Source organism: Electrophorus electricus, chromosome 22 (genome assembly GCF_013358815.1).
Source record: "Electrophorus electricus isolate fEleEle1 chromosome 22, fEleEle1.pri, whole genome shotgun sequence".
NCBI lineage: Eukaryota > Metazoa > Chordata > Actinopteri > Gymnotiformes > Gymnotidae > Electrophorus > Electrophorus electricus.
In genome coordinates this window covers 9,963,468-9,989,003 of record NC_049556.1, presented here as the reverse complement: position 1 = coordinate 9,989,003, position 25,536 = coordinate 9,963,468, and the positions used below count along the sequence as shown (strand labels likewise).

Sequence of the window (25,536 nt, the reverse complement as noted above, 5' to 3'; positions counted from 1 at the left end):
TGAGCACAAATGGGAAGTGCCTCGAGACACACTACCACTGTTTTCTTAATCCAAGAGTGGACAGGATGCACCCTCTGCTGGACAAATATGGAATTGTCAGGAACCATATACATGAAATGAAATGCAAACAAATAATACCAATTCTTTGTTTCTGAAGGGCGTTTTAGATGTTTTTGTTTCAGCTATTCACTAGCTGCAACTTTTGTTTTATTTTTTGCAGTTGTTATAATAATTATATATCTTCCCTGATATTTTTTCCCTCAGAATTTCATAATTTGGCCTCTGCCTGGTTCAAGTAATCCAGGATAGGTTGTTTCTTACTAGTACAGCCTATTCTTGATTACTTGTTTCAGGAGGAAGCTACTAGCAGCAGAAGGGGAAGTTCTGATATGCTGTCACGCGTTTTACTGGCTAGAAGTACGGTTTAGTAGCACACTAATCAGTGACGATCACTGAATTTGTTAGACTGAATTAGACGTGGCTTTTACAGTTGTGAATTTACGTGCTCTCTCCTTTTTCAGGTGTATGTGGCTATGTGGATGAGTTCCTACAGAGGACAATCGAACTGTCAGTGTGTATCAGGCAGCCTTTTTAACTACACTCACATGCCAAAAGTCATTGGAGTATGTAGAGTGAAGCGGCATTAACTCGGAGGACGGCTTGGGAACGCACACACCTGTATAAGTTGTGAGGTGTTATTTTCGCTGGCCAACGTGTTCACGGCAAGGCGGCATGAATTGTCGTAGTTCGGACAAGGCCTGGTAGTGAGTGCCAGACAGATGGGACATTCCTTTTCCAAAGTTGTGTGGGCATTTAACATTCCTCGAGCCACAGTGTCATGTTGCTAACTGGACCCTAGAGGACCTGCGACATGTGGCGCAGTCCGATGAGTCGTGGCACCAGTTGTTTCAGGCTGGTGGTGGGATTCATGTGTGGGTGTAGACCCCATGAAGCCATGGACCTCAGTTGTCAACAAGGCACTGTGCAGGGAGGTGGAGGTTCCTTACTGGTCTTGGAGGGTGTTCTCATGGCATGGGTTTGGTCCATTTCTGGTGCCCACTGCATTTCGCTGATTGGTGACCATTTGCATCCATTCATGGACTTCATTTACACCCAGAATGATGGGATATTCCAGCAGAATAATATGCCTTTTGCCAGTTGCTTCAAGGGGCATTCTTGGTTAAAGGTCCATTCCGCAACAGATATCCTGCACCTACAAATACCACAGAGCTGTGGGTGGCTGTCCAGACCGCACGGCTCAACCTCCCTCCAGACGTCTTCTGTCCATGCTGAGCTGCTGCACTTCTACGGGCTAGAGTGGCACCTACACAATATTTAGTCCCTGTCTCATGACTTTTGGCACATCAGTGTAGAACAATTGCACATCCTTACAGGACTGGATGGAACACTAAGTAAATGTTAAGTTTAGCTGACCCCCATTGTAAGCAAGTAATTTGGGGTCACCCAGTTAATTTCCTGGAGTGCCTCAATTCCTCTTTGAAATTGAGTCCAAACCTTCACCTGTGTGAAGAACATGAATGTCCACCTGACCGTACCATGCTTTTCCCTGCTGTGGCTCTTCCACCACCCCCCTTTTCATGCAGTATAAGTCTCTGGTCTCCAGTATAAGACCAGATGCATCAGTTTATATAGCTTGGTGCGTGCTGGCAAAAGGACAGCCAAATAGGGTTAGGGCAAAAACATTTTGGCAGGTCAGATCCATCGTGGCATTAACTGGAACTAGATCTAGAAATAATTAGAACTAGATCTAGAACTAACTAGAACTAGATCTAGAACTAGATCTAGATCTAGAACTAACTAGAACTGGAACTAGATCTAGAACTAACTAGAACTAGAACTAGATCTAGAACTAACTAGAACTAGAACTAACTATATCTATACATATTCACCCAGAAGTAGTCCACATGACAGACTGTTGAGTGCTGCTGTGGTTGAAATGTTTGGAACATCTGAGGATCAGATATTTTTTTTGAGAAGACCGCGGCATGCAGAATATAATATTACAGCAATATTGGGACCAAATAATGGGAAATCCTTAGAATGTTTGTATCTAGTAAAATATCTATAACAACCACTCAGCAAATTTCACCAACGGATGTCTTATGTTGTCTCTGACATGAGTGCTCGGCAAATTGTTTGTGTATGTTTTACTGTATTTGTAAGTTACATGTACTCTGAATCAAATGTTGTACGCTGGCATCTAATTCAACATATAAACTTGGATCATTCAAATCTACCACAAAAGTGTCCATTTGCTGTGTTTAATGAAAGAAAACATTCTTTCTGTGGATCATCTGTACAGCACCGGTTTGTGCCACTGGAACACGTGGCACAACTCCCCCCCCCCCCCCCCCCCCCCCCCCTAAGGAAAGTACATGTTCAGTGTTGCATTTTGAGTGGTTCTTTAAATCTCTGTGCAATTACTGCTTGTTCGGTGGCTGCATTGTCAATATTCTATCAGTGTGTTTGTAACTCAGCAAATAAATGACTGGGCTCAAGTACACTTGTCCACGTTTGTTGAAAGCTCATTTGAGAAGCTGTCTTTGCTACTTATGTAAACAGCTGGCAGCACACCTTATTTGTTTAGTAGGTCTGTTTAATTCCTTTACTGTAGCGTACTGCCACTACAAATACTAGTTGGGAAATGCCTTGTTGTTCCATTAACTGGGCTGCTTTGATAATCAAACATAGTGTGACACCTGTGCAAAGTCAAGACCCTGTCAAATCTGACAGGGTCTCGATTTGAGTGCTAATAGCTCTTTTTTTCTGGAGAATCTGCAGTCTGCAAAACATTGGTGAGTTACTGAGAAGCCCAGTTTCATGAGATGCATTTAAAAATAATGACCTCAGCAACTAAAAATTCTGCGGGGACGTAAGTGAAGTGTCCACCAGGGGGTGCTGGATTTCAGCAAACAACACCAGACAAAGGCAAAAAGAAAATGATGTATTCTCTAATCAAAAAAGGAACCACTGCAAAAATGCATAAAAAGGTTTTATTTAGTTGCATGAGTGATGGCAATTGCCTATAAAGATGATCATGGAAAAAAAAAACACATTTATGGCTTTTGTAGAGATGAATGGAAAACATTTGATAGCACCTTGATATAAAAAGTTTACAGATATATTAACAGCTTCATCATAAATTCTTTTGTAAACATAGCAAACTAATATAAAATATTCCTGATAATTGCAACAAAATACAATGTGAAAATAAAAGTTGTAACTTCTACAGGCAAATTTAAAATCTAATACACAAAAACACAAATCTCAGACTGATCTAATAAACAATTGTCAAAAAAAGAATGTTTAGTGTGATGTTTACATATGATGTTAATGACATCTAAAAGCTCAACAGTTATTTTCACAGAACAGTTGGGTTTTTTTGTTGTTTTTTGTTGTTGTTTTTGTTTGTTTGTTTGTTTTACAATGGCATGGGGGGGGGAGCAAAAAAAGAAACCAAACGTAAAAGTCAACCGAAATATTTCAGTTTAAGCTTTTTGCTTTGGCTAGAAACTATTTAGCTTTTTGCTGTGGGTAGAAAAATGTGCTACAGTTAGTTGTCCAACTCTATTATCTGTGCTGTGATTAAATTGTATAAGCAAGGATCAAAACTCTTTTGTAGTAACTGTACAACGTACTCACCAAATTTTAAACTTAAGAAATGAGAAATGCTTAAAATAGGCATCCCTTTTTCCTATTATGCAACCAATTAAAACCAACTGTCAAAAGGTGACCAACAAAAGTGACATAAATTTACCGCAGAAGTTGACTTTTACCAAGCGGGTAAATGTGGGTGACTGTAGTGTCTCTAAAACTCATTAAGAACCGTGCTTAATAAGGCATTCATAATCACGCCATATTCACATAGGGTGAGGTGCTGGAAAATGTGAGCTATGTTTACGGGGATTTTTTTAACATGGGAAGTAGCAAACATGTACAATATAGAATGAGGTCATCTTGCTGAGTTAGTCACCCAGAAACTCACTGAAAGTGAACAACACTGACTGAATGAAACAAATATTCTTGCATAACCTGAAGGGCATAATGACACGGCTAGATTTCTCAGTCCCACAAGAAAGTCCCTGCCCTCTTGCCTTTGCGTAAGGTTATCAAGCAAACTAAGAAGTCGGGCTCATGTAAAAAATATCACCTTCAAAGCATTGCTAAAAGGAAACATACAGAGACCCATGCACACAAACCACCAGGCCCAGTGAATAGATTAACAACAAATAAACAAAACAGCAATTAAAATGTATTAGTGCCTTGCCGCACTGAAAAAAAATAAATTAATTGCAAAGTTCACCGTAAAACACTGTAGCTCTCTCACATGGATAGTATTATTATTGCTACAAGTTTTTGCCACTTAACATATAATGGATTTAATGAACAACTGATGCAAATTGTACACAAATGCATGTTTTCCAATTTTTTTTTTTTACATAAAATGCATATTAAATTATGAAAAATCACATACTTAAACACTTTCCACTTTGCAATAACTTTACACAACTATGTTAACAAATGATGTGCACTGATGTACATGTAGAGACACTACGAGAACATTCTGAGAGGTTTTTAAAAAAGGAAGACTTGTGACATTTGAGTGTTCAAATCATCAAAGCGCTCAATCGACAATTAAGTGACAGAACAATGGCCAATTTCTACTTTGCTACAACATGAAACAGGGCAATCGCCGTGTGGAGATGTTTGTATTGACGGTAGGAGTGTAAAAATTGGGTGGGTCACTCGGGTCCACCACAAACGGCTATAATTCTCGGCTAGAAAGGTGAATCTTGTCTGCAGACGGAATACACAGTGGGGATCTTCTTATGCCAAAAAAAGGAGTTTCCTATCAGTGTCTACCTTAAAAAAAAAGACCTGCAGAGAAAAGGTTGGTACCTGATGGCCAGTCAACTGTTCGTCCGCCACAGCGCTGCCCCTCAGCCTTGGCTACCGCAGGAGGACAGGCTGTCATAGAGAGAGTCGCTGAGAGACTCTGGGGTTTCTAGGACCTGGGGGTGTCCAGGGGAGAGGGCATCATCGGGCCTTTCTCTCACCAGCTCCAAGCCTGGCTCCCTCACCGCGTCTGGGTTGCCAGGCCCGCGACCTTTTCCCCTGCGCACCTGGGCTGTCTCGCTGTCACGGCCCACCGCAGCTTCGCCGGTCTTGGTGCGCTGTAACGGCGGCACAAAATTTTGCCGCGTTTCATCGGAATGAAAAATGTGTCACCAGAGAGGGGAAATAAGAGAAAATAAAGGTTTTTGGAACTGTGATCTGAAGCACATAACTAAGTCTATTAATCATGCACAAGGTACAACATAACCTGTGGTTAAACTGGAATTTCTGTGCTATCTATATGATAGATTAAATGCCAAGGGCTGCGTTTATACGCCTTCTCGTTAATTTAAATGAGCAAATGATATGTGCTGTTTCGAATGGTCTGCATTAACATGAACAGGTGTGAGTAGAAAGACTCACCCTCCTAAATGAGCTCTTCTCGGTTACTGGCTCCAAGACTTTCCCAACTCCAAGATAAACATCTGAAGAGTCTGTAGATCCTTTCGGGTTGGGAAAAGTCCAGTTCTTGGTGGGGCCAGACCTCATGGGCGCTCCACATACATCAGTGCCTTAAAATTTAAATATACTGCATCGTTAAAAAGAAATATTAAAAAAGTTAAAAGGAATTTAAAAAACAAGACCACTCAGGCCTAATTTGTGTACTTTGAGACAAATGTTTTATTGCAAAACGGATGGAACGCAACTAAGATCACCACAGATGACTAAAGACTAAAGGCAGAGCCTACAGGACAAATCACACAGGACCATCATCTCAGCAACAGGATGGTGTCATTAATAAGATGGTTACCAGGAAGCAGTGCACTGATGTCTCATCGTAAGCTCTCCAAATTCAACAGGCCAAAAGAAGAAAGTGCCTCAGTGTTTGGCACTTTTCACATGTGATGATGAATGTCAGTGAATAAAATTATAATTTGCAAATGCACGTGTAAGCAACAACAAATGCATCAAACGCCGTAAGATGTACCTTCAAGACACATGTCCGAAACCTGACTGGACGCGATCTTTCCTTCAAGGGTGGTACTATCCATTTCCTGACCCATAATGTAGTCTTCTTCCAAAGATGATAGCTCCCTCTCCAGATTCCAGGCCTTGTGAGGAATTTTCACCCCTGATCCCTGGGGAAGGGGAGGCTCGTTCTCGCCTTGAGCCTTGACTTTGGGCGTGTTTTTACAGCCAGCGTTTGCACTGTAGTCAGGAAGAGGAAATGTGCCGATACCACTGTCCAAGGTGTGTGTGGAGATTCCAGAACCTGAAAGCAAAAGTTTGAGAGCGGGCCAATTAAAACAAATGTGCCGCAAATAAGACTAGGGGTGAACACTGCAGTGATACAGGCTGCATGTCTATCCCTGACAGCCAAATTCTTGATACTTATTAAGAACAGGTGGTAACAAATCTTTAAACCTGGATTTTATATAAAGTGGTAACATGTTCCCGCTACACTTGCAATACTAATAAAAAGATTTAGTACAAATCTTCCTTCAGCTATAATGAACGTGATGGGTGCCAGGCACAATATTCTGTGTATACAGCCAAAAGAACAGCTCTCATATCAAGCTGCAAAGTCACTGTGGAGAGGCTGCAATTCACTGTAAAAGTCACACAGAGAGCACGCCAGATAAGGTAACATGCTTGCAGCTATAAAGCAGGTAATCAGTATAGACTGGACAATCAGGTCCATGTCTGTTTGTGAGATCATGCACTAACCCAGTTAACCCAGGGCCTACCTGCGAAATGTTCGTGATGCATTGAATCGGCGAGGTTTTCATCCGATACACCATCTACTTTACTTATTAAAGCAGAACTCTGGGACAAAATCACAGAAGTCACAGGATATTTTGTGATGTTCAGGTTAGAACATAAAGCTACACATTTGAACTGTTGGCAGAGTCGTATAAACACTTCAAGGCGTTACCTTTTCCATGTCTTCCCTACTTCTAGTCTGACTAACACCAGCAGTACCATGACTGAAGACTGGCCTGACTTTACAGTCAAAGGAGAGGCGTCGATGGGCCACACTGATGCCTCCAACATCCTTCCCGTCCACCCTTTCGGGGAAGAGAGAAAATATTTACCATTCAACAATTTTTTAAAAGATTTGTTTTAACATGATTAATCATTTGTGTGGGCGTGTGGGGGGGGAGTGAATGCATGTGCGTGATTAAGTGCAACAGCTTCTGCGGAAATGTGTAAGCGCACAGCTATGTATACAAATGTGTCACGTCAGACTTACCGGTTAAGCAGCTGTTGCATGAAGTTATCTGATGGCACTCCCCGGTACATAACAGACAGCTGTCCCTGCACCTGGTCCATCACCACCTCACAGGAATGTCCTTTCCCTTGTCGATCCAACGCAACGCCGTTCACATATGCTCGTTCCTCCTCCAGGGCTTTGTGTAGGCCTTCGGCCTTTTCCATTAGCATGGATATGTTCAAGCTCTCGCTCTCTGGCTTTTTAGCAGGCACCTTGGTATCCTTCCCCACGGAGGATATATTCAGTTTCCATTCCCTCTTATCATCTTTGCCTTTTGATGTCTCGGGCTTGCGGCTAAGGGCTGGAAGCTTGCTTTTCCGCAAGCCAAACCAGTTGGCAATACCACTGGAAGCCTTCTGTTTCACCTCAGTTACTTGACCTTTGTCCTGTTCTTGAAGCTTCAGCATATTTTCCTCGATGCCCTTCATTACTTTCTGTTCGATGGAAGACTGAGGGCTGGGTGCAGAGTGCCTCTTTTCTTCACCTGACTCTACCGGCCTTGGTGGAGGAGGAGGAAGGCTGTCCCCGCCAGAGGAATTCTTCTTCTTACTGGCTCGAAGTTGGCTCCGGTCTTCAGATTTGGACAGGTATTTTGGAAGTTCTTGAGAAGGTTTACCATCTCGGTTCAAAGATGGCGGTACAGTTTTAGTTGGAGATTTCAGGGGAATTTTGTTGGGGCTGCCACTGTGTGGGCTTGCGATGTTTTTCCCGCCATATGAAAGACTATGCGGTGTTGCACTTTTAGCATAGCTGCGCAAAGCTTGGACAGCCTCTAAGTTGCTGGTTGGTGGAGGCATTTTAGACTTCGGGCTTTCTGGCTTTGCCAAGGACATTCTAGAGGACTCATTTTCCAGTTTAGAAATTACAGAGCTTACAGGCAGAGATTTGATCCCTTGGTCTGCAGGCTGAAACTGAGCTTGCTTTGAGATGGCACTGTCCATCTGGCCAGAGACATATGGTTTTTCCTCAATGGAATCTGTATTTTTTGACAGTCTATGTTCTCCAGTTTTACAATCTGAGTTCCTGTCAGCGTTTTTGATTTTGTCACTGGGCCGCGGATGCACCCCCACACTAGACTGCAGTTCTCTTTTTTCAGCTGACTGGGAACAAGCTACTGATTCTTCTTGGTTCCTCAGTTTACCAAGTGCAGCCAATCTCTCTTTAAAGGAATGGCTGGATTCATTTGCGTGTCTACCTGTGCCAGTCTTCTTGGGAATGGGTGGTGGGTCATTCCTTTTGATGGGTGATCCTGCATTTTGTGACTGATCTTTCACTGGCTCATTTTTCTCTTGGCTTTTGGACCTCGTGCTGATGCCAAGCTGTGACTTCTGAGAAGATGACTGAGTGGGCAAACTGCGATGGTTGACCTGCTTATGCCATACGGGGCTGTCTGAGCTCTCCTCTTGGTCAGAGATGTCAGAGCCAGGCGAAGTGTCCTTTTGTGACTTAACGCTCGTGGGCTTCTCCCCCGCAAAATGTCCTTGCTTTGCTTTGACTCTTTCGGTGTTTGAGCTGGCGTGACGGAGAGCAGTGCTTACCTCACCAAGAACCTGAGATATGTCAGTACTACTGGCACTGACTGAGAGATCGGCAACATTTTCATAATGTGGTATTTTCCGGATGTTTTTCTGTGGCGTGCCAGTTTGTGCAAGTTTGCCTCCTCTACTGTTTTTAGATATGTTAACCTCCTTTGGCACCACTGGAGGAGGCTCATCAGGCTGAGGAGGAGAGGTTGGTGCAGAATGGGCGGTGGGGTACGTTTCTGATTTGGGACCCGGTGACTGTTTTTGTCTTTCTGTTGTAGTTGCTTTGCGGACAGCGACTGGTGAATGGTGCACCTCGTAGTTGTTACTTCGGCAGGGGATCTTGGAGCTCCGCGCCAACTGTGGGCTGAGACGGGGTGTGTTGGCTGCTGGGGAACGCTCCCCTATGGTTGGAATCTTGAGGAACTTCAGCAGCTTTGAAGGAGAGGCCTTGACCTCTCTGAGGCATGATACTTGGTTTGGACTAACAAGTTTGGATCTATCAGCTTGATGGTCTTGTGGGATGCTGTCTTTTACAGGGACGCATATCTCATCCAGCACTCTTGAGGCAGTTTGGTTCTCATTGGGAGAAAACAGCAAGCCTTTATGGACCAATTTGCTGCTGTCTGACTCACAGTATGCTTCTTGTAAGCTCTCTTTCAGACCAAGAGTAGGCAGCTTGGAAATGGTTGGGTGGACCGTGTAGACATTAGTGTCATCCTTTTGCGAAAGCTCTTCGTGTCCTGTGACTTTATCCAGCCTCTCAGATGCTACAACGTTTAAGTGCTTAAAATCCTTTTCCGGCAGACTTGCACTGGTTATATTCGCATCGATAATTTGTTCATCGCATGTGCTACCACTCGACCTTTTTGATGATTCGGAGTCTACCGGAACATCAGAAATTCTATTGTTGTCTTTTGCACCTCTCTCTATTGTTGCAAAGGAAGTGGGTGGTTCATGATCAGGAACTCTATTTTGGTCTCTTTCAGCCACTGGCAACTTAGGTAGAGAGTCTGACCCTTCCTTTGGCACGGGTTCACTGGATGGGTCGAGACTTTGTTCCGATGACGACACAGACACACCAGCAGACTTCCTGTTGACTACATCTTCACTAGTGCCTGCGGTAGGTTTCGTGAGGCTCTGCAGGTCTTGGCTCTTATGGCATTCAGGGGAGGCCAAGTTGAGGTTGTCGATATTAACGGCGGTCGAAGTGCAGCAGTTGTGGCTACTGTTGGCTAGACCGACAGAATCTTTATTGGACAAAATCAGACATGTGCTACAACTTCCGCACTTCGCGCTGTTGTGCTCTCCTCCATTCAAGTGTTGATGTGTGCAGAGGTCTGAACAGGAATGGGAACAATGCGTTTTGCTTGCGTTACACCTAGACGAGTTGTCTCTGCAGGCCAACATGGTGTCCTTGGAGACCAGAGCTTGGCTGTATTCACAGAGGGATGAGATGCCAGAGGAGCGGTGGTAGCGCAGAGGGTCAGTCTCCTCGAGCTTGCGGAGAACCTCCAGGATGTGTGCTTTCTTTTTCAGGAATGGAGATAAGGCCTCCATGGACGCGGCGGAACTCTGGGTATCAGGAAAGCAATTTTGTGCACACTCTCCATTTCCCTACAGAGTAAAAGAGGTAGGAATCGGTTGCATTTTAAATTTACATTTAAAGACTTCTACTATACTGAATATTGTTCAGATAATACCAAATTAATCATTATTAACATTAACTCAAATAAATTAAACAATTGTGCCTCCAAAATCAGAATGTTGTTTGCAGTGCTAATTGAGTGAGTTTAAAGGGGAACATACTGCAAATACTCTTTGTGCACAGTTTTTACCTTGGCTTGTGCATTCTTCTGAGTTTCAATCAGTTTGCTTACATCGCTGTGTTGTAGCTCAGTAATGTGTTCCAAGCAGGACCCAGTCTGAATTCAAAAGGAATAGTGTTAAGAGTTCTACACAGCATCATATACTCCTGTAATAGAACATGGCATTCGGTGTTTTAGCTGTACATTTTCTATCTGGAAAATACACATCTTTTCCCTTCCTCAGAAAGGCATAAAAAATCCACCCAAATAAGCAGGAAAGCACAAATTTCGGCAAAACAAATCTAATCAACAAGCATAATGATTATATACATATGGTCTTTTAGGAATGCTACAACTAAAAATGCTATGTTTGCAGCTCATTTTTACTGACTACTGTATTGCACTTTGTTTGCACATGCAGGTGTTTTATTATAATTTACCTGCTGATGTACACACGACTGATTGTGCAGTTTTTCCTGGAGGAGTTCACACAGTGTTCTGTTCTGCCTCTCCAAATCAAACACTCGCATTTTCAGCTTGATGCACTCCTCCCGAAGGTCCTGTAACAGGCACATGAAACACCCGTTGCTACGGCAGTGCCAACACGAGGCGATGGCAAGGCACTTTTAACTGGCATTTTTAGCCCATGACAACACATGACCTGAAAGCAAGCAACCAAATCTGAAACAAATGCAGTTTGATAAACTTTACCTTCTGGTTGAGCAGGGCTTGGACGACGTGGTTGGCGACCTATCGGCATTAGAAAAGACATCTTAGGTTCTCATAAAGCGCATTCCGCTTAGCACTGTTTTATAGTTTGAGGATCAATAAATAGTTTTTTAAAAAGAATTCCATTCATTTGATTATTGTGTAGAACCTTGAAAATAAAAGGCATTGTATAAAACATTGAAAGCAGAAGGTCCCTGTCTATCAAACTGTCAGAACCCACCTCATCCAGACATCTCTCATAAGCTTCCCTCTGGCTCTCGTTGGCTAAGGAAAGGGCCGAGTTTTCAGCCTGGGCCAAAACAGAGTACGCATGTTATTCACCACATTGATACTGAGCAGAAGGGGAATGTGCAGGATTTTCTTGTCCTGGCCTTTTGAGGTAAGGTGCTGGAGAAATGGGACTCACTTGAAGCTCTCGGACGCGCTCCAGGAGCTCACTGCTGCTCTCCTCCTCCAGATACGACTCCAGGTCGCCCTCCTCAGACTCCGGGTCCTCCTCGAGCGCTCTGCACTGGACTTCTTCAGACATCATCTTCAACCTGCACGGAGAAAGTAAACAATGGAATACAGGAGAAAGTTATCAGTGAGGTGATCTCTTTGTGGAGGAGATGTTAAACAGAAACAGTGTTTCTCTGTATGATTTGGCTGCAGACCTTGGCAGCTTAATGAAAGGAGTATAAGACCTTTTGTTTATTCAAACACTACAGAAGTGTAAAAACAATCAGTGATGCAATCCCTTTCATGATGTTCCAAACATCTCCTTGCAATTCGCCATACGCATGGAACAGAGAAAAAAAAAAAAAAAAACACACAAAAACAAAGGCAATAGGACTGTGCTGCTGCTTCACCCACAGCTGTACCAGTGACCCGATCCCATCATGCCGTGCTGCCGTGCTGATCGGGTCGCTAGGACAGCTGGAGTGCAACAGCAGGACAGCTGTAATGGCCCAGGCTTTGGCTACAGATCCACGATAATAGCAGGGATTAGACAAACCTAAGCATTTGAATGGAACACACCCGTGGATTGCGGCCATGTCATAGCTCTCTGACATCCATGCTAACCTGCACCGGTAACCAGTGCACAGTAGCCTGTTTCTCATGGCCTACATGCAACGGGTCAGTGCGTCCTAGTGGAACCAATATGTGACACATTAGTGAAGTTGTTGCCATTTGTAACAAAGAATTACATTCATTTTGACTACTCTCAACTTTCTCATGCTCTTCATAGCCATAGAGGCACGCGTCTGCACGTTCCTGTTATTGCATTACTATATCCTTGACCTTCTCTAAGCACTTGGGCTAATCCCAGCATGCAGCCTATCCTGTTTCAAAACTGAATCTAAAAAAATCTAATTTGCATGTTCATGGCCCTCATTCATAATTGAGGTTTTTAATGCTAATGTGTGTTACGTTACGTCTCAGCAGAGCTTCGTGGCTGCGTTGGCAGTGAACTGGTTTAAATGCAGTCTCCGCTTATGAAAACAAATGAACACAAAGCCCAGTGGGCTCCCAGATCTACGAGTGCAGTGGGTCAGGGAACACTGGCCCAATTTTACTGTGGATTAAGGCATTACGGCAAGCCGAAGGAGACACAGCGCTGGGAATGTCTCTTCTGGGGCAATCTAGTGCCAGGAAGCTCCGCTCCATTTTAAGCAGATAGAGCCAACAATCTTGGTGCAGAGACAAAATAGACACTGTTAATTATACTAAATTGAACTGTGTATAATGGGCCAGATTTCGTAATACAATTAACACGTGCACTTTTAGTGACTGATTGGCTAGATCAGGAAAATGCCCTATTCAGGCTACATCCATGTTGTTCCTTTGCCACAAGTTATAATGTATATAACAGGGACTTAATGAAAGGTCTAGAGGCAGTGATTAACATGCCTCGCCTACCATTAAGTACTGGATGATATAGCTTGCTTCCAGTGAATAGCTGAGGGCATTTTGGTGAAGCCCATGTTCTGATGCAGTGAGGTTTATCAAACCAGCTGGAACAAGGCTGTGCCCCTTTTCAGTAGACATCCATTTCAAAAGCTGTGCAAACACTGCACATGTCCATGAACTCTATATAGCACCAAGCTGAAAAAAAAACACACCCAGACCAGTGAGCTATGTAGGGTTTTTTTCTGTACTGGCAGCCCTAAAAGGTCATAGCTGTTTTTTATTTGTTCTTGAATGAAAGCCAAAAATGCCTTTCTTATAAAGAACTGGAAAGCCACTGAAACACACCAGGTAATGAGAAAAGAGAAAAATGGCTTATTGGCTAAAAGACACCAAAGCCGAAGGCAAGCAAAGTATAATGCTTCTCTTATAGATTAAATTACCAAGCTTGTGTGACCACCATTGTGCGCTGGATAGTGCAGGAGGATGTGGATGTACACCCAGCCCGAGCTGGAATTCTTAATTCTCCCAGTAAAAAACAACATGATTTAATTTGACAGACCACGTTTTAGCATCTGCGCCACACAAGCGTAAAGTGTTTGCATGTGGGACATGTGTGAGAATGGTGATTTTCCAAAATGCAAGTCAAACCCCCAGATGCTAATAAGCCTGAGCACAAAAGAGCTTGGCTCTGGATCCATTAGCCAAGCAGAACCCATTATGAATTTTGATTGACTCAGACATATTAAGAACTGATATAGTCTAATAAAACCCATGGTTGCAATTTATGTCGCACTGATGCTGTATTGATGTATCGATGATGTATCGTCCAGCTGTTAATACCAGGACTTAGCATGTCTTGGGGCAGCCCCTAGCAGATGCCATTGGTTTATTCTACATCTTCGGTGCATCCCCTTGAGTTCAGACAGCGTAGGAAGTCGAGACTACCCTCAGGAGATTATCCGAGACGCCACATGTAGAGCCGCCACCAGACTTGCTCATCTTTCCTTTTCATCTCTGAATCACTGGCACGCAATGAAAAATTAATGCATGAGTCAGGCAAATCCACCGAGACAGCGCCCAGGAAGACTAATTTGAAGTCTTTGCAATGATACATAGTGTTTCGTGCAGACCTTTTCAGATAGGATTTTCCCAGGACCCTTAGATATTCTCCCAAGGTTTACAAAAAAACATTACCAATGGCCCAGATTCCAGGAGACAACTAGACCTGCAGACATGTGCACGGTAGCATACATATGCAGTAGTACATGTATGCTACTGTGAAACGACAAGATGACACATAACCCCATGCTGCTGGTTCTTAAGAAGTCTCATTGGCCGCTACAATACCTGAAAAAGCCTATTAAGATATCACATTAGAGGTGTGCATCGGGCACTAAACGGCGCCTGATTTTGAGACAATGCAGTCATGAATGTCTCACAGTGACTAACTGTTTGCTGAGACACCACAATTCAACATGCTATTCAGGGCCGACCGCATCTCAGTTCACGACAGATGTCTCGATGGTCTGCGCTTTCCTTGGCCATCACTTCAGACGGAGATCAAGTACCAGGCCTTCGGCCTCCGACAGCCAACAAAGAAAGGTGCTAATCTCTTCTTGTCAATCCCAAATGAGATTAGCATGAATTCGCATCTGGCTGTGAACCTCACTGGCCATATTCTGGGTTTATCTGAACTATAACCAAGGAGGCTTCAGTTTTCATGTCACCGTCCACGCAAACAAGACTGATGGGGAAAACCAAGGTAGGATATATGCTCCACACTAACAAATCCTTGGCAGTACCGCAAGGCTGGCCCCTTAATCTCGTGATATGCTGAATGGTAAACACAGCAATAAACCACTGTGGTCCAGCCTTAATAGGGCCCCCAATGCTCATTTATCTGCAACGCAGTACATTTATTTCACCTTTGCTACTGTGTGGCTACCATTGGTGTTTGTAGGTGGAACGCAGAAGCACTGCTGGGCCCTTATACTGCCGATTTCCCCGTGCTTCTGAGTCACCGGGTTGGTATGATGGCCAGAGGAGAGGCTCCTGAACGTGACTGAGGCTCGAAATCAGAGCTGCTCTCTACACGCCGACGCTTTCATGAAGTGCGGCAGGGCAGACACCGTGGGCAATCCCAGATACATTTCAGATACATCAAACAGGTGCGGGTGCTCTCATTTGACAAAGCGGAGAATGTGGGCCAGGGCTTTCTCAATGTTGGCAAACTCGGTGACATGATTTAAGGGCAACGGCAGACAAACTGTACGGGTCCATAAAGGAGCAGTCAAAGAGCAGGATGGAAGCGTTTGAGAAGTGATGCTTTTGTCTTCCCTTGTCTATCAAAAGGGCCACAGACAGCTAATTTCAAGGTCATTTGCACATGTATTTGCAGTCATGATAATAACTTATCTGTACTGAATTACAGTCATATTTTGGCAAGTGCCAGAAATAGGATTGATGGGTAAAGGATCCTAAGGCTGAACAACAGGCAGGTGTTGAACAAAGAGGACATTACATAATAGTATTTTCAAATTACTGCTTTACAGTGTGCTATTGTACCTCTGAGAGAAAAAAAACAGCCACCTTTAAGCCTTTCTGCAAAAACATTTGCATTTTTGTTGATAACTTTCATCTTCTGATTTAAACGATTTTCTTGTTAATTGCTGAAACACTCAGATTTGTTAACGCCATACAGTACAGAACGGATATACTCTGCTATATTAGCATACTACATTAATGCAAACGACGAGTGAAAAAACAGGAGAAAAAAGAAATTCAGCAGTAGTGGGAGGGGTGGAAGAAAGCCAGCAAGAAGGCAATCAAACAGAAGTGGAGCTCTCCAGGATCCTGAAACCTCGCCGCCTGCCCACCCCCACACTCTGCCAGTTATTAAGAACCGACCAATCGCCATCCGCCGTGACAGCTCCTGATTATTCACACCCTGCACAATGGGCACGCAGCCCTGTGACCCCCCTCTGCCCCCCCCCTCCCAGCTCCCAAAAGCCTGATTATTGATCTTCTTTCGCGTTATTTATGAGCTGATAATTTTATCAATTGCCTCAAAGGAGAGACTAGACAGACCTCTTCTGCATACAATGAAAGGGATTAGCAGATAAGTGTCATCTGCACTTTTCAATCCTAAGAGGAAAAGCAAACAGACATAAAAGCCAGGCTTTCATCTCCTAGGGGAATTATTTTTTCTCTCTGATGTGAACTGTTTCCCTCCGTGGGACGAGACGCAGTCCCTCGTCTTTAATATTCCATTATGGGCAGAAAAAGCTTAAATAACGTTGATCCTCGTTCAGTTTAATCTGAACACCCGGTGCCGTTGTCGGCAGGCTTTTAGACCCATGAGCAAACGTCTCCTGACTGCTGGACCACAAAGATCTCCGTGGGCCTTGGTTGCACGTTCTGCGCTCGCTCGGGGAGTCGGACGAACGAGGCAACGGTGATGTGCAGTTAAGCGAGAGAGGAGGACAGTTAGTGGGGTGACCCTCAGAGGGGTGCCGCTCCAGTGGTCTGTCCTGCTCACCGTAAAGGCCTCGAAAGTGCCAAAACACGGCGGGGGATTCTGAGAAACCAGGGCGCCTCGCTTCTCTCAAGGCCGCATGGGAACATGTGGGGGTAAGCTGTGAATCTGCCGGAGGTGAGGTGTGAATTAACCAGTTAATTAGCTCCCACCTGACTGTGAATGGTATTTATGCCGAGTCAGAGTATGTGTTACCCCGAAACAAAGAATGATCTACAAATGGCACCGATCAACATTATCTAGGCTAAGTGCTAACAAACAAACAAAAAATGCATTAAAGAATAAAAACTCCTGTAGGAAGTAATGCCGCACATTTTGTGTTTAAAAAAATAATAATTTAGTGTTGATCACAAGGAAGAGATGAGACGTCCTGTGTTTTTTTTATATAAAGCAATTCAATACAGGAGTGTCTTAACAAATGCAGATGTTTAGAAACACCAAATGCCTCAACTGTTTAGGTGCTTCAACAACAGCAGCAATCTAATTCACTTCAGTTTAGTTCAAATCAATTCAACTCATTGAAATAGTTTACACTGCCAGTCCATTTCCTTGCCTCAAAAGGGAAATTTCTTACATTACTCACATTATGCTACTACAATTTGTGAGAACTAAGGTGATTTTATCAAATATTACTTATCGCTTACATAGTTGGTAGTTTAACAGAATGTTTCATCGTGAACTTTGGTGCCCTACTTATAAAATTTATATCAAAGACTGTCGGCAAATATCACATTTTACATAGCAAAGCCAGTGATGCCAAGCAGGGAAGACATGATAGCACTATATTAGTGGAACAAGGAATAACTGGGTACTTTTCCTTTTCCCAAACCTGTCTCAAATCTTGTCTCTAAAACACACAAGCACAAAAAAAAAAGGTTTTCATAAAAAATGTTTTTCATACAAGCTTTAAAAAAATGCTTCTGGATGAGCTAACAGCCGAAATATGCAACGACAGAAAAAAAGCTTAAGACCTTTTTAAAAGACCCTTTTACCTTTAACCATGTCCAGTTACAGCATCCTTGTAACCAGAGGGCAAGCCATGCAAGACAAACAGGAGACACTGGAGCAGGAACCAAAAACGTCCCCCGCCAACCGTCTGAGGTCCTGTCCCGATGCGTGCGTCCCTCCCTCACTCTGGAAGCAGAGGGCCTGTCCTCGGGTGAGTCCGTCCCGGCCTTGTGGGCTGCCTTCCACAGCCGCTCATTGTTCCGGGGAGAGTGAAGCAAGCACCACAGCCCCACAGACCCAGCCTACTATGACAGCTGTGGGCCACCCCCCATCCACCTCTCCTCTCCCAGCCTCTCCCTCCTCCAACAGCCTCTGCCAAACATTAACCCTGCGAGTGCTGGCGGGGGCCATAAAAGAGAGGGTGGTTATGTTTCAGCGGAGACAGCACTGATCCCCGTCGCACAAAGGCGACGGCGACAGCAGAGGATATCCGAACGGGCAAAGGGAGCCGTGGGGTTGCCCGGGCAACCCGACCCCGTCACAGGGCAGGAGCTTCCTTCTAAGAGGACTGCCTGGCTGTGGAAGTCTAGATCTGATTGGATTGCAGTTCGCAATTATGGAGATGGTCCGATGTAGGTGCACGTCAAAAATGCGACCTAGTTAGGAGCTGCAGAACAGGACAGGGTGGCTACAGCTGGAAAGAGAAATCTGCTGCTTTTTTTCCTGAAATGTTAGAACTACTTTATTACGTCGTGATCAAGATGGCGGGTGTTAGTGTCCTGCATTAACTGGGTACGTCTTTACCTTTCTGTCACACGTCCAGGGCTCCCAAACTTAAATGCTTGCATTTGTTAAGTCTTGAACTGGCAAGATTTGAAACTGGACTTCAAATTACATGAAATTTAGCTGGGGAAGGGTTTTTCCTTTATCAGTGAAAAATAAAAACAGTGTTAATGACCAACGGCTTTGCCCGCAGCCTCCGTACACCCCGGTTCCCGTTTTAATGAACATAAACACTTCCTGAGCCTTCATTTGTGGCTTTATAATAATTTATGGTGCATAAAACCCACTTCAGCAAGGAGACTAATTCTCAAAGACAATTCAAGGATATACAACATGCCTGCATTACAATAAGGAGAACCAAATTTTATCAGGATAAGTTGCACCAAAGGAAAATTTCAAGGCTGGCGCTACAATCCGGATATATTTCTCCAGGTTGTACTATCTGATACTATTATTTTAGATGAATTCCTTCTGAAGTAGAGCACAAAACATACAAATCACATTAAACTGGATCAGCATGTTTGCCCTTAAAATTAAAACCATGTTTTCCTCTGTGTCGTTTGCCTAAAAATGATCCAGTGGTGTGAGAAAGCCTTCTCTTCACCAATACAAGTGTTGTTGCTAATCTAGGATGTGCTAATTAATACACCAGCACCTGAACACAAAAAAATATCACTCAAATTCCAGCAGTCAGCTGAGGATATCACTCAAATTCCAATGTTCAACTGGGGATTTTGAGCAATTCTCTACATAAACATGCCCTTTGAATCAAAGGTTTTCAGAGGTCCCACAGCAATGAGTCGAAGCCTGTGAGTTTCCCCCTAATAGGATAACTGGCTGTTTTCCAGCACAACAATGGCATCTCTTGTGAATCGTTTTTGCAGAAAACGTTCTCCGAATAGCGTGTCGACCTTGCATTTAAAGGGCTAACAAATAAATCCTGCAGCCTTCGTCCCAAACTGAACTGAACCCCAGATCAGTCGTTCTTAGCAGTACACGCTCACCCGAGCACGGCCGGAATTCCGCCCTGCACGGTAACGGAGGCCGCACGTTAGAGGCCCAAATTGGATGACGTTACCCAAATGCGAGAGGGGTCACGTGTTGTCCTGGCGCTAGCCGCCAAGAGGGAATCCGCACAAAGGGTCATTGTGTCTCCACCTATGGCACTTTCACCCATGAAAAAGTCATGTCCTCAAGAGCCAGTGTCTTGTAAATATCATTACATGCAACAATCCAGAATGAGGTAATGTATAAAAATGCGGGTGGAAGCTCGGTGGTACAAGCCTGAAGGTTCAGCTCGAATATCCTGAGTGAAATTCGCCTGCTATCTCCACTGCTATTTCAAGTGTTAACAATTTGGCGCTCAGCAGAGACAGGCAAACTGGGGCACAAATGAGCAAAGCGGGTTGCACCAGGTCTTGAACTGCATTTTTCATTAGCCCGCATGAGAACTACTCTGCCAACCTACGACTCCTGGAACACGGCTGAATATTTAACTCGACGGGAGCATTTGCACGGGAACAAAACAACTGCGCTAGAGAATGTTCCGCTAATTGAATCTGGACTGAGGCTCAATAGCGTACGTAGCGACGTAGAAAATGGACACAACCGCGATTATTCGGTTTAAACGTCCCCTATCCAAGCGCCTTCGACGAAGTTCAGAAATAACGTGAACCTCGTACGTAGAGTAAAAAAACGAAAACGCTAAAGTCAAATGAGCGAAAGGGTGAAGTGACAGATGGCACGCCGTCCCAGGTGTTGGGCTGACCGGCAGCGCTCGGGTCGTGCCACAGTGCCGCTGTGGTAGCGAGCGTACCGGGCAGTAGCGTGCTTGTGTTGCGCAGTTGTGCCGAGTCCGGATTAAGGGAATAAATCAGAGGGCTGGCGCAAAAAGCCCCCATTGAGAGCGAGACAGCTTAATGGGCTGTAATGTGCTGAACTCCGTGTGAGGTGGAGGGGCCGATACGCCTTTTGGAAATGTGACACTAGTCCGGGTTGGGGCGAGGGAGTGGAGGCGCATGAGACTCGATCTTTAACTGACCCAAGATTCTTTGTACTGTTTTTTTTGTTTGTTTTTGTTTTTGTTTTGACTGCATGCAGCAAACGAAAAACTATAATACTTTACTTTGAGGGATGTAAGGACTTTACTTTGAGGGATGTAAGTTAAAAAACGTGTGGAAAAAAAAAGAAAAGAAAACTCGTAGTAGGATTGTGGTTAAACTTGTCTCCCATGGAGTGAGCTTCATCCCTCATTTAAGAACAAGCACATCAATTCAAGTGTTTGTGTAAATGGTAAATACAACAGTATCCAAATATAATGAGGCAGTGTCAACACTAAACTGCTTGACAAAGCAAATTTTTTTCTGAGGTCAGAACCACGCACACAAACGTTGTGTCTACTAAACAAGGCCATCTCGTATCAGTCTAGGCCAAATCATCTTGTAACCATGGATACCACCTTGGGTAAATGTCACATTGGCTACTGTATATAAACACCAAAAAAAAAAAAAAAGGGAAGAAAACTGAACTGGTCCCTTCACTGATAAACAATGAAACAATGAAAAAACAAAACAAAACACACACACATGAAATGAAACAGGGAAAAAAAAAAAAAGGAACTTTATGTGAGGAAAAGACTACAACATATGCTTTGCTTAAAGGCTGGTATGCAACCAGCGCTGACTGAGGTGGCTGTTCCCCGGCCGGTGCCGCAGTAAAGTGCAGTGAAGCCTGGACTTCACTAGGCTTTGGGGACACAGCCACAAAACATCTGGACGCCAGGCGCAGTGGCCCCTGAGCGAACGCCCGTCGTTCGCTGCGCTGGCTACAGCTCCACCCCCAACCCCCTAGCCCCCCCCCCCCAACCACCGGCCTGCTTTGTTCTGCTCTGCCCGCTTACGGCACCGCAATCCGAATGTCCGCCCTTGTTACAACACCCGCCGCACGCACCGGGGACGATGTGCAGGGCCTTCCCATGCAGTCATTAATCACCCCGCGCCTGTACGGAGGTGCATGTGAACTCTGCTGCCAAAGAACGGTTGCCCGGGGGTAACAGACGGCCGCTCTCAGCTGCAGGTCGGACGAACGAAAAAGCACACTTTAAAGAGCAGCCGACGCTCCAGCCAGGCAACCAGCATATTTAACATAAACATGGCATGCACCAGGGCTGGTAGGCCTCTTATGGGAATGGTTTGGGTGTAATCAACGGGACGAGGGGATCATGGGACACCAAACCACCGAGACTTTCATTTCCAGAAAAAAAAGAGGAAATGAAAGCATACAAGATTGTTCTTTTTAGATCCATCCTGGAACAGCAGCCGCTGGTATGGCTTTTCAAAGAGCTCCATGAATGTGGCCATTTTGTTCCCCAGCTATATCCAACATGCCATGCTGGGCCGATTTCTGATGGGCTTTGTTTAACTCTTGTTGCTGTCCAACCAAATCGTGGACATTTATCCTTCCATTGCCCAAACAGGATGTGCCATTGACCTGGTTTGCTTGAACTGATTAAAGCCGCATAGCGAAGCATAGTTCCGCTTCGCACAAGTATGAATTGAATGTTTGTTGCAGATGAAGACTGGAGCTCTGGGAAAACCCAGTTCAAATGTTTGCCTGGCCTTAGCCTCTTCTGCAGGGCCGATCTGAAGCAAAACAAATCTTGGAACTAATCACGCAATCACTCATTTCTTTCATTAAATAGGAAACGTGATGACAAACCCGAGGGTAACAACACACTCCCACAATCTTAAGAGAGGGGTACTGTTGAAGGTGGTTTAGTTTGTTATTGCACATGGTTAACTAGTCTGAAATGGAGCCATTTAAGATAAGACATGTTTATTTCTTAGTAATAATAATAATAATAATAACCGGCGTTTTCTAAAAATCACATTTTGCCACCATCAGCCCCTGCTGCTCAGACAAAGGTGGGCATCCCCCAAACGAAACAAAGCCAGCAGGGGGAGAGGAAAGGTAATTGCTCTCCGCCAAACATCTGCAGCGTGTGGAAACAGCGGCAGAGTCTTGCCGAGTCTGCTCCCTGCTCCCCTGCTGTGCTCCTGTCCCAGATCTCCGGCTTCCCTGAGTAATTGATGAATTCTCTACATGCTAATGTGCCCCCACCGATCCATAACCATGGTAACCGCAAGCCGGGCAGCAGGAGGAAATGCACCAGTGGGGGAAACTGATAACGGCGCACAGGCAGCCTTAACGAGTCATGGGCATGCAGAGAGAGAGAGAGAGAGAGAGGGAGGGAGGGAGGGAGAGTGAGAGAGGGAGGGAGAGAGAGAGAGAGGGAGAGGGGCTGAGTGCTCTGTGACCAGCATTACCAGCCACTGCACCTTTCTTCGCTTTCGCGCGAAGGACAAGGTAAGGGGCAGCTACGATGACCACATCTGTGTGCTTGTGTTAACAGAAGACTCCCAGGCTCCAGCCCTTGATGAGCAAACGCACGGAGGGTTCTGGAGGAGAGCCCCCAGCCAGAGACGCCTAGACAGAGCACCAATTTCATGCCTCAGACCCAACTGTCCAGAGAACCATGTTTGGCAGCCTGAAAGCAGCATGACAGTATGGAAACATTGGCCACAAAATGCCCCCAGTTTCAGCCACCGGAAACACTTAGCTCAAGAGTGCGGCCATCTTTAAGGCAATCCCCTAAAATATGTGGAATGAACGGATAGATGACCAAGACAACAGGAGTATCTTAACCCGTTATTGACACAAAATAATTCCCACGGCTTTGACTGTTATGTCAGGCCTGAGTTGCGCTTTTTCGGTGGAGGGAGTTGTAGTTTTTATGCACCTCATGTGTTTCTCCCTGTGATAGCAGCTGGTCAGCATGCCGACCTAGTGGCACGATCAGGTGGCCAGACGCGGCTCTGGGCTCCCGTCCATGAAATAACATCATGAGCCTCAAAGAAGGAAAAACAGACCCTGTTCACTGGATACAAGACAGTCACCCTTTGTGCCAGGTGGATCATGTATCTTAACAATCTAATATGTTGCACAGTGTCACCCAAATGTCTGCATGAATATAAAGTTGCACTTCTGCAGTGCTATAAATAAATATAAGGCGACACTGTGACAAGGACCTGATCTTGTTTCTTTTCTTTTTTTTAAAGCAAAGTTAACAGCAAAGTTATTCAAAAATAACATGGCTACAAGCTCATAATACATGACATAAGGGATACTAACAATCTTTACAAGGCTAACTATCTTTTGTTTAGCGTACTGATAAAACAACAGCTACACTGTAAAACTCTTTTAAAAAGCTTTAGACTGACAGCTGTTTGGTAAAATGGACACATTTCTGGAGACTAAGTATTTTCGCAGAATAATGGCACAGTAATTGCATGGCTATGAGAAGAGGCCCAACAAGAAAATCTGCCTCCTCTTCCACAGCACCTGGGGCACAGTACAGGCACACGCACATGTGCATGCTTGCAGGTGTGAGCTACTGTGCACACACCCACCCCGGCATGTTTAGAATGCAACACTGTGGCAATAATTTGTCCAGTGCGAATAAAGCAAGTATGGTTTTTCCACCCGGCGTGGAAGAGCAGAGGGCATACAAGGGAGGAAGGGATGAACATGACCTTTCCGAATTCCTCGTGAAGGATTTTGCCATCGTACACGGAGAGCTGATGGTGTCATCTGCCTCCCATTAAGGACAGTGTATGTCCCCTGGGCATGCAAAAATGATCAAAGGCCGAGGAAAAAGAAGATAATGCGTTGATCATGGGAGTAGCTCACATAGCAACCACACAACCATGACTATCTCTAAACTAGAAGCGAGTCCACTGCTCCCATAAGGTGCTTTGTGGTCATTTGGTTTACAGAGCAATTTAGGCATTTATTTTGCTATCTATTACTTTCAGCTATTTTTTGGGGGTGCATCCTTGGTTTACATCATATGCTGTGCTCTGTTTGGATACAAACATTCTAAAACCTCTAGGCGGGAGTAAATATCATTAACTTTATTGCGCTGCCTTGGAATTTGACAATTACATCTTGCAGAGTGGTAGCCTATGTTGTAAGCCAGGCTTAATATGGTTTTGGACATGGGGCTTGCAAATGTGAAAAACATCTGTAAAATATTAAAGGGGAGGGGCAGGGGTATGCTTTTACCCTCAATTACACTTGAATTAGTTGCTGTTTTAGGGTCTAATGCAACATGAACACTGCCAAAATTAGCAATTTTACAGTGCAGTCTCTCATTTAAGAAGCAAACAAAAAAAGTAGAGTATTGCAAAAATTCTAACAGCTTTCTTCCAGAGGATAGCTACACGCAGTTTGCTGTGTAGGGCTTGGGGGGGGGGGGGGGGGGGTGCTACACCTTTAACTAGCTGAGGTCAACACAATGGCTCACGGAAAGGGGTTCGTAGGTAAATGCCGACGGGGTTATATCGGTTCTGAAGGAGGAAAGAAAGACAGGACATGTAGGCAGATAGCTCGTTCATGCAAACAGTCCTCGGCTACCGGCACAATTCACTTAAGTAGACTAGCTGTTTAAATGGCAGGGCAGAAGGCACAACGCATCCTGTCCGGGCAGGCAGGATATCACAAGCATCCTCGGTCCGACACCCGGCCGGTGTCCGAGAACATTACAGCACATGTAACCCGTTTTATTTTTCGACCCGGAATGTTTTCCGTGGGCTTTCGTTTGAATGAACGTAACTCCGTTTCGCTCACTCGGCACGATGTCATCACCGAAACAGCAACGATGCGTACAACGTTAGGCTTCGTCTGGAAAGTAAGAGATTATTTACCTTCAGTGCAGTCCTCCTCTCCGGCCTCGGACGCTGGGGCAGAAATCTCCGACAAACACGCTAAGAAACTGCCCTTTTCGACTCGCACAGCGGCAGCATGTCTGTCCGCTCCCCTCGCAGTCGAGTGGACGTTTTTGTCGTCGCTTCCTCTCCCTCTCTCGCTCGCTTTCTCGCCGTGTTTAGGTTAAGACCGCTCGGCAGGAAA

General features: G+C 44.7%; 1 protein-coding gene and 1 long non-coding RNA gene across 4 annotated transcripts in view; one reads left to right on the top strand and one right to left on the bottom strand.

The window, feature by feature from the left end:
• Positions 1–2,272, top strand: part of LOC113578599 — a 9,447-nt gene extending 7,175 nt beyond the window's left edge. Inside the window, exon 5 of the long non-coding RNA XR_003410774.2 lies at positions 522–2,272. This is a non-coding gene — a long non-coding RNA (uncharacterized LOC113578599). The remainder of the gene's footprint in view (positions 1–521) is intronic.
• nckap5l (NCK-associated protein 5-like) lies at positions 1,985–25,536 on the bottom strand. Of its 3 annotated transcripts, none has more exons than XM_027011954.2 (12): positions 25,332–25,536; positions 11,818–11,950; positions 11,632–11,700; positions 11,394–11,432; positions 11,123–11,242; positions 10,713–10,799; positions 7,331–10,491; positions 7,013–7,145; positions 6,825–6,903; positions 6,065–6,349; positions 5,500–5,648; positions 1,985–5,195 (listed from the first exon to the last, which is right to left on the bottom strand). In XM_027011954.2, the coding sequence occupies exons 2-12, from the start codon at positions 11,941–11,943 to the stop codon at positions 4,962–4,964; spliced, it is 4,482 nt and encodes a 1,493-aa protein (XP_026867755.2). In that variant the 5' UTR covers positions 11,944–11,950; positions 25,332–25,536; the 3' UTR covers positions 1,985–4,961. The 3 variants fall into 3 exon arrangements, with proteins under 3 accessions (XP_026867755.2, XP_026867756.2, XP_026867757.2); XM_027011955.2 differs by lacking the exon at positions 25,332–25,536 and adding an exon at positions 17,829–18,029; XM_027011956.2 differs by lacking the exon at positions 25,332–25,536 and having other exon boundaries at positions 11,818–13,232.